The sequence below is a fragment of the Micropterus salmoides genome, unplaced genomic scaffold (assembly GCF_014851395.1).
Source record: "Micropterus salmoides isolate LMB-PRFRI ecotype aquatic unplaced genomic scaffold, ASM1485139v1 Ms_hic_scaffold_11, whole genome shotgun sequence".
In the NCBI taxonomy this organism is placed as follows: Eukaryota; Metazoa; Chordata; class Actinopteri; order Centrarchiformes; family Centrarchidae; genus Micropterus; species Micropterus salmoides.
In genome coordinates, this window is record NW_024040152.1 from 13,093,302 (window position 1) to 13,109,721 (window position 16,420).

Sequence of the window (16,420 nt, forward strand, 5' to 3'; positions counted from 1 at the left end):
TGTTGCTCCTGGTTCAGCAAAAAGAAAGGTAAGACAGGTCTAGCTCAGAGTAATTTAGCTGTCCCCATAAGTGTTTTCTCACATTCTAGCTTAACTGAATACATAAGCACAATTTCTAAAAAATTAAACAGGGCTGTGTAGCCTGCAGTACTGTAAGGATGAACACTGATGAAAATATTAGTTTTGGACAAGAGAGTCAGAGTCGAAGGTAAAGTCAGGCTTAGGACTATATAGACAATATACATATTTTGAGACAAGCAAAAGCATCCTAACACTCCCTCCCACCCTGCAGCAATCTCTGTGTTATGACTAAAACGGAATTAATTGATTCTTAATAATTAAAAAATGGCTTCCTGGTTCTATCTTAAAGCTTTTTCCCACTTACTTTTTTCGATAAATGTAGTACCCTCCACCAGCACCTGCTCCACAGATGACTAAACATGCAATTACTATTCCAGCGATGCAACCAGCCGAACAAGGTGATGTTTTGACAGCTAAAATAAAAAAAGGGGACAAGAACATGATTTTACACCATTCTGTAGACAGGAACTATCGTGGATACAAAGCATACAATAATTTCTCCCTTTCTGTAATTTCACAGTGCATAACTTATGAATATCTATTTTTTCATTTTAAGAGTATGCCTTAACGTCTCCTTTAGCTGGAGAACATTATTGTTTGGCAGAAAGGCTGATTTTGCTTTAGTAAACATGCTATCACATTTATGCTTTGCTTAAACGGGAACTCTTTGTGTCCCTATTGTGACTTCAGATGAAGGTGCATAAAAACTGATAAATTGCCTTAAGTGATGTCACCTGAGTCAGGGGGGACTTAATAAGACTTTATGCATGAGTCTGGGGATGTGGTGTTAAAAGGGCTTACTAGACCTCTGCACCCTGCTCCCCACCTCTGCTTGAGGCTACTCTTAGTGACAATAGGAACTAGCATAAAAAATCCAAATATCTGACCAAAATTTGGACAGTTGAGTTGCACTTTGGGTGATTTTGTGTGGTTTTCATACTGTTTTTTGAATTGTCCTTCAAGAGTTCCACAATGTTAAACTGCAGAAGTGAAATGCAACATTTTTTTGTAATCTTTTAAAGGTGGACGAAGCGATTCTAATCCAACAAAATGACAGATGCCATGATATAGAGTGAACAACCACACATCAAGTTTTGTAACTAATGTTAGCAAACTGTTGCTACAGTTGCTGCTACAACGCTAACATGCAGAAAGGACAAGACAGTCCCAGAGTCAGCAAAACAGCTTCAAACAGCAATACTCACATATTTCCTGCTATTATAGCTAACATCCCAACAGAAGCAGCCAGTCACAAATCATGGCTAAATTGGATGGAATAGTGTTGTGTGGTTGGGTGACGGCCACTTTATTTGTTTCCTGTTTACAGATCCAGGGCTGAGTTCAAACACTGTTTTGTTTTTCGGCACACGCACATAAAAAACAGCTAGCAGACTGTGAGGAGATATTTGCTGAATTTGACAAAAAGACGTGTATTGGATTAAAATTGCTCACCCCACCTTTAATGCCAATAAAGTGGAGTTTTTCTAAAATAAATCTTACTCTTAATCTTAGACTTACAAGCTACTCTTGATATCATCAGAAATATAACATTGTGGAATAAAGTGGTCAACATCCAAGAGCATCAACAAAAAGCAATCAACTCCATCTTATTACCTGTTACAGACAACTGGTGGACCGCTGATGATGATGTTTTTCCAGTTACATTATTCATTGCTTCACAGATGTAGTTGCCACTGTCAGAAAGTTCAGTGATGTTTTTTGTAAATATAGCAGAATTCTGTAACTCAGCCCCATTCAGTGTCCAGGTGTAACTAGCAGATGGTGTGGACTCAGCAGAGCAGGTTAATGTTAAGTTTCTGTTCAATATAGATCTCATTTGGACCTGTGATTTGAACATTTTCTGGTCCATCTGAAAAAAACATAGTTGTAAAGTTCTTACAGCAGCACAAATAATAACTATGAAATAAAGAATATGAAACTTGTGTTACATGCTGACAAACCAAAACCAGTCGCACACAGTTATTTATGGCAGTCATCATTTTGAACAGTAAATGTACATTGTACAGTGTGTTACCTACAGTTAACAACCACGGTGTATGTAGCTTCCTCAGTGTTGATTGGGTTGCTGATTTTACAGGAATATTACCACTGTCTTTTTTATTCAGACTGATAAAAGACAGCACTCTGTTGTTATCGTAAAGTATCATGTTGTCAGTCAGAGTCAGATTTGAGCCGTCCTTCACCCACTTTCTGGTAAAGACAGTGCCAGCTGCGTCACAGGTTAGGTTGACAGAGCTCCCCTCAATCGGCATGTTTGTTGATGATTTGACAGAAGCACCTGATATTCTCTCTGTAGAACAAAACATCACAGAATTTGTGTGAAAACATGAACAACTGACTGTTACTGTGTTACTATGGGGTTGATTGGGTGAGTAAATAAATATAATATCATTGTGAAGGAGCAAACATTACAAAAAAATCTTTAACAATTGAATTAAGTCGACAGTTGCAAGAGTCGTGATCTTTGCCAGGTAACATGCTCTCCATTTGTTCAAATGTTATTGTCTCAAGTTAGTCATAATAGAGCATGAAATCCTTAAACCTGAAATAAAGTTTTTTGCCTCTTGGAATCAGTGGAAACAAGTTGTAAACACAATATTGACACATAATTATTGTTGATAAGTTGATACAACTTTCTTTGGATACCAGTGACCTGGATGACTGAGAACCTTCACAGACATATAGCAAACTTGTTAGTAAACAGTTGCCTATTTTTTAGGTTACACATTTAAGAAGATAGATGAGTAACTTGTATCACATCATCGTAGCATGTAATCTTCTGCTGTTGACGTCATTTCCACATTTCAAAAAACCCTAACTGTTCTAATTAGATGTGAAGTGCTTTGTGACTTTTACCGACCTGTAAGAATAAATGAACAAGGATGAGTTGGCTGGCCCTCAGTGGATAAATAAGAAGAACCAGCTCAAGCCCATCGCTTTAGGGGCCTACACTGGGTTCTCTCCTAAGTTCTCTCCTAGGTTAGGGTGCAAAGTCGAGGCTTAGTAACTACTTAGTTAGTTTGTAACAAATTAGCTACTAAAATTGGTTGCACCACAATTACTTGGGGCAGAACCTAACTAGTTTTGATGTAAAGTCATAACTATTGCGAGTGGCCAATCAGAGATCCTAGATTCCATCGTTATAGTTTTGTGCACATTAGCTTTCTTGCTGGTATGAGCCACATGGCATCATAGCACATCGTAATAATTTGATTATCAATAAATAAGGGCTCTGCTGGATTGCAGTGTTGCATAATTGTATGCAATTTATAAAAAAATGATGCTGTGTGGCAGAAAAACTGCAGTTTAACAATTGTTGAGCTTTATTCTGTGACATTTAATGATTTACACCTACCCTGGGCTATGTGTAACTATCTAGTTGTTACTTTCAGAGTACAGTTGTAACTTATTAATTTAAGAAATGCATAAATAATGAACCAAGCGGTATCCATCACCTTGATAATGACCCCACAGAGGTTAAATGGCTGGGATTCCCTGCTAGTCAGTCAGAACTGAAGAAGCAAAACGTATTCAACCAAGTCCATTGGATTTTAACTTTCCTTGGATTACACAAATAATGTTTTTCTTGTCTTTTGTTATTTAAGATGAAGGTAATCTGATCTGAGAGCACACTTTGCCAAACACAAATTATTTGGCGTTAAAGTTGGGGTATGTGATTCTAATCCGATACACGTCTTTTTGTCAAATACAATAAATAGCTCCTCAAGGTCCATAGCTGTCCGTTTAGTGTGTGTGCGCAAAAAAAACACAGCCTTGGCTCTGTAAATGGGAAATGTTTACAACTAACTACTACATTATCTATATTATGCATTTTAGCTTTGCAGCAGCAACTGTGGCGTAAGTTTGCTAACCCACAACTATAGCTACTTGCTGTGTCATCATTTGCTCCAAATCATGGTATTTGTTGTGATATTGGATATTTGTCCAGAATGGCAACCCCCACCTTTAACAGAATGCTAATTCCAGTACTATATCCAAATGCCACTACTGACAATAAAATGCTATCTTGTTGAATGTGTCACTACAGTAAAAACCTATTCATTTCAACTTACCCAGTACAGAGACAACTGATGGCTGAGAAGTTTGATATCTCATGGTTTTTTTGTTATAGGCCTGGCAGCTGTAGTTACCACTGTGACTCATCTGAATGTTTATCAGTGTGAGCTCTGATCCAGTATCAGACTGCAGGTCTCCATTCAGAAACCAGTTAAACAAGGCAGAGGGTCTGGAGACAGCTGAACAGGACAGACTGGTGTTTGATCCTTCCTCAAAGTATTCTTGTGTCGGAGATATTGTCAAATAAATATTTTCTGGGCCATCTACAGTGTGTGCCGTATGGGGAGTAAAAAGCAACAACAAAGTAGTAATGTTAGCAGCTTGAAGAAAGAGTGCGAAGCCTCAGTACACCATCAAATGAAGATCAAAGATGTATCTTTGAAGCTGTATGTCCACAGCACAGAGCAAACTTCATGAATATATTGCAAGATAAATGTTATGCACATGTAGGTTAATAACTCACAGCTGATGGTGAGGTTTACAGGATCACTTGTGCCATTACTGAAAGGATTGAACACACGACACCTGAATGGTCCCTGGTCATAGCGGGTCACACTGACTATAGTGAGAGTGGAGCCTCCATCAGTGAGCTGAACTCTGTCGCTGGCTGTAACCTCAGAGCTGCCGTTCAGCCAGAGGAAAGAGAGGGAGGATCCAGACGAGGAGCAGGACAAACTCATAGTACTGTTGAATTCCACCAAGTCTGTAGTGTTTGAGGTTACCACAACATTGGAAACACTTGCTGTGGGTGAAAAACACAGTGGTTTTATACTTGCCAGCTTTCTTGCCTAAAACCAATCAGACTGGATGGCAATGTCATTATCAGTCACTCCAAAAACAACTGAGATGTGAAAGACAATATAATCTGTCACCAGACTAGATTACTGCAAAGATATTACAGTTACCGAAAATACTGTGTATTTAAAGAGGTGGTATTATGCTAATTTTCAGGTTCACAATCTTATTTAGGTTTTGTACCAGAACAGGTTTACATAGTTTAATTTTTTTTTAAAACACTGTATTGTTGTCATACTGCACATTGCTGCAGCTCTACTTTCACCCTGTCTGTTGAAGGCTTCGTTTCAGCTATGGAGTGATGCGTCCTGCCTCTACATGATCTTGTAGGGAGTTGCACATGCGCAATTCCCAGTTAAGGATTACTAGCCAATCAGAAGCAGAGAAGGGCGGGTCAGTGAGAAGCCGGTGAGACAACAATGAGACCCATGCGAGCTGTGTAGTCTCGTCAAATGTTAAAAGTGAGGATAATGTTGCAGCGTGTAGGCTCATGTTAGGCTATGTATTGCCAGCCTTCAGCAATATCACTAATTAATTTTATTTCAGTCACAGATGCCGACACCCTCGCCTTAATAGAGGCAATGATCAAGCTGCAGTCAGTGTTTAACACATTATCAACGCTGACCGCCACGTTTTCGATTATTGTTTTTACTAGGCAATGGGTAAAATTGGATTTGATCACAGAGCTGGCCTACTAGGCTATTCGCTAAGCACCCCCTTCTGTTGGGTCTTCGCTCGTCGTCAGTTTTCCATTGAGGTCAAGGAAAGGTGGTTAGGAAAGGAGATTTTTTTTACTTTTCAGATGCAGTCACGGCTTCGGTTCAGCTGTAGCCTACATGTTGCTGACCAGCTTGACAACATAGACTGGATCAATAGTTTCAGAGTGGTGAGTTATTAAATCTGTAACAAAAGTATTTTTCATCCATAAATTTATAACTCTATACTCTATATCACAGTAACAACTTTGAACTTTGAACTTTAAATCTGCAACAAAAGTATTTTTCATCCATAAATTTATAACTGAGCTCTGTCTCTATATCACAGTAACAACTTTATGTCCATTGACTGCCTGGAGGGTAGCTAGTGTTTGGAAGGGAGAGCAGAGGTGTGTGACACACATCAGTTCAGTATCTGTTAATTAGTATGTTGTTTAAGGGTTCAGTCCAGTCTGTTGTCCTGTGTCCAGTCTGTTAATGTCATTGTAAGCTCTGCTTGATTTGTTATCCCTTTGATTATTATCTCTCTGTGTTTATCTGTTCAGTTGTCTTAGTCTGTGATTGTGTTGCCCTGTTTTCTTGTCGTCCTTAGCCACTCTGTTTGTGTGGTTGCTAACACCTTGTGTTATGTTTGACCTTAGCAGTTGGTCTGTTTGTGGTTTTGGTCCCTGGGAGCCTAAGTGCTCAAACAGAAACTAACATTCACACTGGGTTCAGTATCTTGCCCAAGGACACTTCGACATGCAACCAGGGGGAGCCAGGGATTGAACCACCAACCTTCTACCACCTGAGCCACAGCCACCCCATTCTGGATTACCTGCCTGTTTTGGACCTAGTTCCAGTGCTGTATGGATTTGGCTTTATTTTGGACTCTGTCTGCACCTTTCTGTGTACACCCTGTGTTTCAGTAAGTTTGAATAAACCCCTGAACTGTACCTCTACCTTGGTGTCTTGCGTTTGGGCTCACACCTCCTCTGCGCTCACCACGTCCGAATCGTGACACTCTTTGTATATTCAATATTGATTAGTTTCATACTGTACTTTCACATAGCCCAATCTTCACAGCTCCATTAAGCTCAATTAACTTTTTAAGATGACCTAAATTGTGTTCTATTAATAATGGTGATTTTGTTTATAAAATGAACATAGTTTGCATAACTGGCTTTGGTGGTGGGGGGGGGGTCTTTAAAAAAAACTTACAGGTACAAGAATTTAAATACCTGTTGTATTTTGTTTATTGATAGGTACATCAACTTATCATTAAATAGTTGTTGTAAAATTTAGGAATCTCTACATAATGTAATAACATACTTGGTTACTTTTAGGTCTGAGTAGCATCTAGCTGGCCACATTTGAACAATGCTCTAGTTTAAATTTAGAATCAACAACAAACATCAGGCACATGATACAGGTAAGTAGGCTACTCATCTGACCTACATATGCAACACGTCCTCATACCTAAGTGTCCCAAAACTACACATAAGACCGTTTCCAAAATTGCATCGCCCATATGTTTATTGGGAAGTACAATGACACTTTGTGTTGTTTCCAACAACAACATGAGCATTGGCAAGTACCGGTCCAGCGACCTTTAGTAGGCCTACGTTACGGATTGTAAGTCACACAATGTTTAACATGTGGAAAACGTAACATAAAAGTAGTAGTTTGGTTAGTTTTAGGCAACAGAACTTCGTTAGGTTTAGGCAACAAAATGACTTGGTTAGTTTTAGGAAAAGATTGTGGCTTGGGTTTAGAGCACATTGTGTAACTTAAGTCAGTAAGTCATCTACAAAACATTATTTAACCTAAAACTTGTCATCTTTGACTTTCTTTATCATGGAACTTGAGCCTCGTTATCTTGAGTGAAAGTCCTGAGTTTACATCACTCACCCATACACCCCACCACCATTCATAGGTAGGTCGCTCCTTACTCCACCAGACTTTTTCTACCACCAGGGGTTGTGGCCTAACTAAAAATGTAAACTTGGGTCATAATGAATGTTTGGATAAACAGCAACTCTCTGAATTAGTTCTTTACATTTTTGTCCTTCAGATGATCAGAAAATAAGTGTGTAAAGTTTTCACCTGCGCCAAGAAGATAAGAGACACCAATGTTGTTGTTGTTTTTTTTTTTAAATGATACATTTTCTTTATGTTTGGATTATATACTTTTAGAAATCATTAACAGAATTACCAGTGTATCTGAGGGTGTTATTGTCAGAATGTTACTGCAAAATGTGCTGAAAGCTGCATTAAGTGACTTTTTGGACACTTGTAGGCGAGCGCCACAACATACTGACACATGGTGATATATTCACACTTTTTTTTAATAGCTAATGTGTTAGCAAACAATTTGCCATTTATCCATCCAGTACAGATCAACAGTAACATTTCTGCTGCGTTTCTGGCCACTTGTTGAATAAAATATTCACACTCATTTTAGAAGGTAGCGAATGCAATGGGTTTATTAGAGCGTTTTTCCTGAAACTGTCACGCTCTGCCGGTTGGCCATCCTTTGTGTTTACTTTTGAGTTTGGTATCTGCCTTGGTATGTTGAGTTTTGGGTTCTGTCCTGTCTAGTGTCCAGTATCTGTTATATAGTCTGCTTGTCATGTCTAGTCTCTCTGTTTTCCTCTGCTCTCTCTCTCTGCCTTGTTAGTCTTATGTCTGTCACCTGTGTTGCTCCCGCCCTGCTCGTTAGTCCCTGTGTATATATACCTGGTGTTTCTGTCTTGTCCTTGTCCGGTCATTGTTCATGTTACCCCCCAGTCTGTCGTGTGTGTACTCTCTGCCTGTAACCAGCCTTGCTTGTCTCGTCTCCTCTCCCTGTACTTTTGGATTTCTGTTATTCAGCCACTCACCTGTAAGTGTGCTCGCTTTTGTTTGTTTATTAAAACCCTTCGTTATACCATACCTGCTCCGCTCTGTGTCCTGCGTTTGGGTTCTCCAACCTGCCTCCACACCACGATCGTGACAGAAACTCGTCCATAGACGGAGCTCTTCAAACCCAAAACCAAAAAAAGCTCAGTTGAGCTACATAGTTGGGTGATAATTCACCCAAAGCCATTTAACATTTAAAGGACCTATATGTAATTTTGTAATAAAATTAATAACATTTGTATTGTCTATTTGTGAATGAGTTGTAACCTCACAGAAAAATGAGCCATTCACCGGCTTTCTCAGATGCCTTTGAAAGCCTCTATGCTACTTACTATGCACCATTAATATAAAACTTATTTGAAAATAGCTATGCTAACTTGTTTTACACCTAGACAGATAAGTAAAATATATAAATGACAATTTCTTATTCTGCTATTACTAAATCTTTGTGTGTTTGCATTAGATTTTTGTTCACTGTCAATATAATGGTCAAACACCAGCATCTGTGGAAATTACAGTAGGTTTGAAGAGTATAGTTTAAATCCTACAGCCCTTATTTTTGGCAGCCCATCAAACTTATTTTGTTATATCTTGTTTCCATGAGTTGATACATATTACTTTTCCTCATAATAAATACAATAAAGAAATGCTAATGATTAAATGAAGTTGTGCCTTTTGTTTAGTTAGCTTTAGCACTTTCAGTCCTTATAAATGAGGACTTTCAAGACAAAATCTGCAGTATGTTGCCCTCCTGTGGTGTAACTGTTCTTCTAGGGGTCTGGATAAGAGGTGAAGCAAGGTGCTACTGATGTGATTTACTGAGCAGGATATCTTATATTTAACTTTTATAGGAGTGTATATCAAAGTTAATGTCCATTGAGAATTGATTTTAATATTTAACTTGCTGAAATGAAACAGAAGCTCAATAGCAGAAGTGAGTAAATGTGTTGAATACTTAAGTTCTCTGGGAACTTTATGAGTGGTCTTAATGTTACAGTTATGTTTTAGGTGGACCCAGAAGCAGATAACAGAGCAGTTAAGATAAAAGTCCTTATTGACAAAACGATCTGTTGGTGGGGCAGCTGGCATGATACAGGCAGGCAAGAGATGGCGTGGTGTTGGTAGAGACGGTTGGTGGTGAGTGATGAAGTGTAAGCACAAGAAACCTGGAGCACAGAAAAATCACAAAAAAAAAGAGGCAAGTTGGCGTACCTCTAATATACATCTAGTTTTGTAACGAAGTTGACATAGACTGCTTCTACTAGAGTGACGGACCAATCTGGCAACAAGTAGCAGTAGATGGTAGCCAGGCCCACAACACACGCACGCACATAGGCTACACACAAACACTGTAATTTACTCTCCTATACTGGAACTAGATCAAGAAATCTTATGACATTGGTTGGCATCCCAAATAATCTTTGGGTGTGTCTATCTCATGGATGTAGAGGGTAGGTCAGGCGTTCACCAAAGTCAGCAGAATGCAGCCTCTGAGAGAACCCATAACAAAAGCACAAGTACAGCAAGTGGTTTATTACTTCATATCGGGATATTGTCAAGGCTGCAACACACCTCGGTAGCTTACCGGATACTTACCGGTACTAAGGCTTTCTGCAGTGGCCCAGGTTCTACAGACTTAGTCAGACATGATCAATGCATCAATCATAGTAAACAATAATGTTTACTTTACCACTGTGCCTTGACTTCATCTATAAATCTATTCAATATTGCCAATATTGTTTGTTTGTTTATTGTTTCTGTCTTCTCACTCATTTCTCCATATCCTTCTCTATATTGCTATGATGGATGAGGATCATGTGTTTGGTTTACCTATTTGTATATTTAACTATGTATATCTTTAATTTAAATTATTCTATTGTATCATTTCATTGTTAAATGAATTGAATTTAAAACATTTTGATTGAGTGTGTGTGTGTATCTGTCCTCAGCTTACTGGTGGACCCATCAGCCTAATATTTTTGAACATGCTCAAGGACGTCTCATGGTTGCAGCAACTCACAATTTTTGGAAAAAACTATTTTATTGGCTGAACCTGTCGTAAAACTGCAATATTCTGATGTCGCCTCGCTACAAAATACAGAACAAATCCATAGTACGGCCACCCTGAATAAACTCTCTGAATGCTGAATCATGTTAATGATCAACAAGGTGGACCTTGTTCATCATTAAACCACTCCATATGAAAATCCCCATTGCATAGTACTTCCTTGTACTACTTTAATACAGCAAAATGATCCTGAAATTATCAAAGGGAAATTGAAGTGAGTGAGTCCCTCTTTTCTCGTTATACTTGATGAAACTGCAGATGAAATGGAAATAACTGTGATACACTTAATCATCCTGGGAGTCATCACAGGTGAGATCTTATTGCTTGATACAGCAGATACAAGCATGCGTTTATTTACTTATTTTTAAAGATTTAGCCATTAATTATTTAAGCTCAGTTTAACATCTTAAGATTACACTCCTCCCTGCTTTCATTTGGGAGATGTTGGAAATGTTACTGCAAATGTGCTTGATTCCCCCCTGGATTATCCACTGGAAATTATTTTCTTAACTCATGAGGAGTCCAGTACTTCCTTCGTATAGCAAATGTTGATTTTTAAGAACGAGCATCAGAATATACACTGGACAGAAGCACATTGTAAACTTTCTACATAGATACATTATGACAAAATAATAATAATAATCTTTATTTGTAGAGCACTTTTCAAAAACAAGTTACAAAGTGCTTTAACAAGTGCAAAGACAATAATACCCAAGAGACAATAATACAAAAACAATACAAGATAAAAGCATGAAAACACTGAAAAGACTAAAATACATCAATCAAATAAAAGGGATAAAATAAAATCAAATAAGATCGGGAAAGGCTCTCCTATAAAAGTATGTTTTAAGAAGGGACTTAAAAGAGTCCACTGACTCAGCCGACCTGATTTCCTCGGGCAGGCTGTTCCAGAGCCTCGGGGCCCTGACAGCAAACGCTAGTTTTCAGTCGAGACTCTGGAACAGACAACAGACCTCTGCCCGAGGATCTCAAGGTACGTGCTGGTGTGTATGGGACTAAAAGGTCAGAAATATAACAAGGCGAGAGGCCATGAAGAGCTTTAAAAGTGACCAATAGAATTTTAAAGTCAATTCTAAAACATACTGGGAGCCAGTGTAATGAAGCTAAAATAGGAGTAATGGGGTCATATTTCTTTGTTCTGGTTAAAAGCCTGGCAGCTGAGTTCTGGACAGTCTGGAGTCGATCAATAGATTTTTGGGTTAAACAGGTGAAAAGGCTGTTGCAATAATCCAGGTGTGATGAGATAAAGGCGTGTAAAATGGTCTCGGTGTCCTTAAAAGTTAACATAGATAGAATTTTTGCTATATTTCTAAAGTTGATAAAAACATGATTGAACAAGCTTTGTGGTGTGCTGCTCGAAATTTAAATTACTATCAAACCAAACACCAAGGTTCTTTGCCACAGGCTTAATGTGATTTATTAGGGAACCAGCAGATGGCAGTATTTGTTTTGCCATCTGCTGGGACCCGATGACCAGGATTTCTGTTTTGTCTGAGTTCAGCTGGAGGAAATTATTTGACATCCATTTTTTAACTTCACAAAGGCAGTTGTTAAGTGAACTCAGCATTCCAGGGTCTGTGGATCTGACGGGCAAGTATTTGTGTGTCATCAGCATAAATATGAAAAGAAATGCCATGTTTATGGATAATATGTCCAAGGGGAAGCAGATACAAGGAAAACAAAATGGGTCCTAAGACCGACCCCTGAGGCACACCATATTTAACTGGACAGAACGAAGTGACATAGTTGTTTACAGACACGCAAAACTTCCTATTTGACAGGTAGGATAAAAACCATTCTAGGGCAGTACCAGAGATCCCCACCCAGTGCCTCAGTTTGTCTAACATGATATTGTGATCAATGGTGTCAAAAGCAGCGCTAAGGTCCAGGAGTACCAGGACTGAGCACATGCCTTCATCAGCAGACATTAAAAGGTCATTGGTGACTTTAAGCAATGCAGTCTCAGTGCTGTGGTACTTCCTAAAACCAGACTGAAACTTTTCAAATATTTTGTTATTTTCCAGTACAGTGAGCAGCTGTTTGAACGCAATTCTTTCTAGAATCTTTGCAATAAAAGGCAGTTTTGAAATTGGTCTAAAATTATGTGGGAGGGAGGGATCTAAACCAGGTTTCTTTAAAAGTGGGTTCACGCAAGCCGTTTTAAAATAATCAGGGACACAACCAGTAGATAGGGAGCTGTTGAAAACAGAGATCAAATGGGGCCCAACAGAATCTATTACTTTCAGTAAAAACTTTGTAGGTATTACATCAAGTGGGCTGGAGGACACTCTCATTTGTGATACTGTTTTTAAAAACCTCAGACAAGTCAATGGGATAAAACTGGTTAAAACTCTCTTGTTGCTGGTGAGGAACCTCTGAGTAAGAGGCCACAGGGGTAATAGAGGCTCTGATTGACACCACCTTATTGGTAAAATAAGATAAAAACAATTCACAGTCATCGTTACTTCCAGCTGAGGCACAAGGAGGGGTTGGGTTTACCAGCTGATCCGCAGTCTTAAACAGAAACCTGGGATTGTGTTTATGTGTAGTAATGAGTTCAGAAAAATAGTGTGTTCTCGCATCCTTAACCATGTTATTGTAGTTAATTAATAAATCCTTCAGACTGAGGTAATGGACTTGGAGACTGGATTTTTTCCATCTGCGCTCTGCTTTCCTGCATTCCCTTTTGAGGCTGCGAATGCTGTCATTTATCCAGGGTTGATTACTAGCTTTAGACGTAGGCCTAACCTTTAAAAGGAGCAGTAATATTTAGTGACGACAAGCAGATATGATTGAAGTGATCGACCAGATTGTTGGTGTTGGAATCAGACAGGTGTTGGCTTTGGCTCTGAAAGAATGCGCAAAACTTTGAAACACTTTGTTCATTAAAGAAGCGAGAACACACAGGGCTTGGTGAGGCGGCATGAGTAACAGGCGAATCACAGCTAAAAACAATACATCTGTGGTCAGATACGGTCATGTCCACTAATTCCACAGAGGAGACGCTGACACCCAGGGTAAAAACCAAGTCCAGTATATGACCATGGTTATGTGTTTGCCCTTTGACATGTTGTTTGAAGTTAAAAGAAGTGGCTATATTTAAAAAGTCAGTTGCATTAACATTGTTGGGGTCATCAACATGAATATTAAAATCGCCACAAAGAACAATTCTGTCATAATTTAAAACCAGAGTAGATAAAAATTCAGGAAGTTCTGATAAAAATCCTCCAGGCGGTTTTGGGGGGCGATAAATTATAACAAATATGATAGGTTGCAGCCCTCCAACTTTAAGATGAGAACTTCAAAGGAGTTAAATTCATCACAGCGTACTTGATGACATATTAAATTTTTCCTATACACGCTCACTAGCCCACCACCACGACCACTGACCCACGGTTGACTAAAACAATCATATTGAGGCGGACACAGTTCAGCTAGCTGGCTATAGCCATTCATTTGCAACCAGGATTCAGTTAAAAACATAAAATCTAGATTTGCAGACAAGATAAAATCATTTAAGATAAAAGTCTTACTTGAAAGTGATCTCACATTGAAGAGAGCCATTTTAAATGAGTTTGTTCTGGGTGCTGGAGTTGGTGCAGTTGTCCTAATCCTTAAGAGATTACTATTATTTCTGTGTGGGATGTGCACATTTCGGTTTACTGGTCTATGCGTGATGATGACAGGAATAGAAGTCTTTGGAACAGCGCTGGGAGCAGACGGCTTTACATGCCAGCAGGTGGAGACAGTTGTTTGTGGCAGTGAGGCAGAGATCTGTTCAGTGAGCGGTGGTGTGTCCAGGTGTGCTGCATGAATGATTAGTCATTCACGTAAGTCACGTGTGGACCGCACCACATGCTGTATGTGCGCAGCTAACATTTCTGAGCCCCGTTTGTTTGGGTGAAGTCCGTCTGTCTTAAAAAGAGACATTCTTTGCAAGAAAATATTAAAATTATCCACATAACACACACACGATGAGCCCTGCAGGCGGACTGGAGCCAGTCGTGGAGGCCAAGGAGTCTACTGAAGCGGCCAGCACCGCGACCAACTGTGGGAATGGGACCAGAGATAAAAACGGACTTTCCACACTACTTTAAAAAGTTAAAAAGACGGTTAAAATCTGATTTTGTCAGCTCAGACTGCCGAAGAGCTGTGTCATTTGTTACGACATGGATTATCACCCTTGTGATGGAGGACGGGAGCGACGGCATCAGGTCCTGGAGTTTTTTTAAAATGTCAGCTGTGGTGGCACCGGGGAAGCAGTGAGTGGTAGCGTTAAAGAAACGGATGTTTCTGGTTATGGAGTCACCAATTATTAGTGTGGTTGGGGAGAAAAGGGGACGAGGAGATGCCGGTTGTGGGGTTCCAGAGCAGGACTGAGCAGAATCTGCTTCAACACTGCGTGCGGACTGATGATGGAGTGTGTGAGCTGCCGAGTGTTGTGTTGGAGTAGCAGTAACAGACCTGAGAGAAGAGCTACCCGACGGTGCAGGGTAGAGACGGCCTCCGGAGCGTCTGAGCACAGCCTCCTTCAGGATCCTACGTCGGGAAGCGGAGGTTTTAGACCGGGATGACGGCCGCCGATCAGGCCCAGCGGCAGACCGGCGGCCCAGCGCGGGAGATGTAGCCGGTGGCGGAGATGCAACAGTGTCGGCAGGCACTGTGCGCCGAAAGAGATCCGTATCAGGGAGACTCGAAGCCGCAGGTGCATCCGCTGGATGGACCGGAGTGTCGTTAGACAAGGCTGCATAGCGGTTGGAGAGGCCGATGTGCCGAGGAGAGGCAGCCCCATCCGAGCCTCTCTTAAAGCCACGGACCACCACTTCAGCCCAGGTTGACGGATGCTTCGGAGTCGAACAGGATGAAAGCCTCGGAAGGCTAGAGGCGTCCCAAAACACGGTGTCCTGGATGTTGGTGGTTGCGCTAAGAGAAACAATCTGTTTGGCTGTATGTAACGAAAAAGAGTGGATTAAAACTGGATAAGAGTTCGGTTTAAGACGGAGCTTCCGACAGGTGGCTAAAGACGCCAACGCGTGCACAGAGTGCAGATTACGTCAGCAATTACGTCAGCGATCTTGTACACACCAATCTTCAACATTCTGTTGTACTTAGTGGTTAGTAATATATTTATAAACCAGAGGTTTTGTTTGCAATAAATAGACAAGTTTAGAAAAAATTCAAAGCTACAACTGAGTTTTTAAAAAAATCAGGAGCCTTGGTTGGTTGCTCATTTTGTCTGCTACAGATTTGGGTTTTGAATAGTTAGACCTTGTTTTGAATTGGGATTTAATCATCACAGTATCCAATTTTACAATATCCTCCATTATAATTAATTTTAGAGATGTGTAACTTTTAAAATCTTCCAGGTTTAACCAAAGGAGCTGGTTTGTTACCAGACGGTCCTCTGAATGCAGCTGTGGGAGGGACGGTGATGTTCACCACAACACTGACTCCACCAGAGAAACCCTTTATAGCAGTGGGCTGGAACTTTGGTGACAGAAACATAATCAGTTCAAATGTTGAAAACATAACTGGCCCAGAGTATGAAGGCAGGATCACCTATTTCACATCTACTGCATCTCTGGAGCTCAGGAATCTGACTCTTAATGACAGTGGAGAATACAGAGTTACCGTTACACCACAGGGAGAAGCACAAAAGCATGGAACCACCAGACTGTCTGTACATGGTGAGCAAATGTTTCATATTGCATCTCATTCAGTACTGAAAGGAGATTATGACAATTGAGAAATAAATAAAATA

General features: G+C 40.0%; 1 protein-coding gene across 1 annotated transcript in view; it reads right to left on the reverse strand.

The window, feature by feature from the left end:
- Positions 1 to 16,420, reverse strand: part of LOC119897360 (carcinoembryonic antigen-related cell adhesion molecule 5-like) — a 138,723-nt gene that overhangs the window by 66,824 nt on the left and 55,479 nt on the right. The window contains 2 exon segments of the mRNA XM_038711004.1: positions 4,176 to 4,442; positions 4,643 to 4,921. Coding sequence (XP_038566932.1) covers positions 4,176 to 4,442; positions 4,643 to 4,921 — 546 coding nt within the window.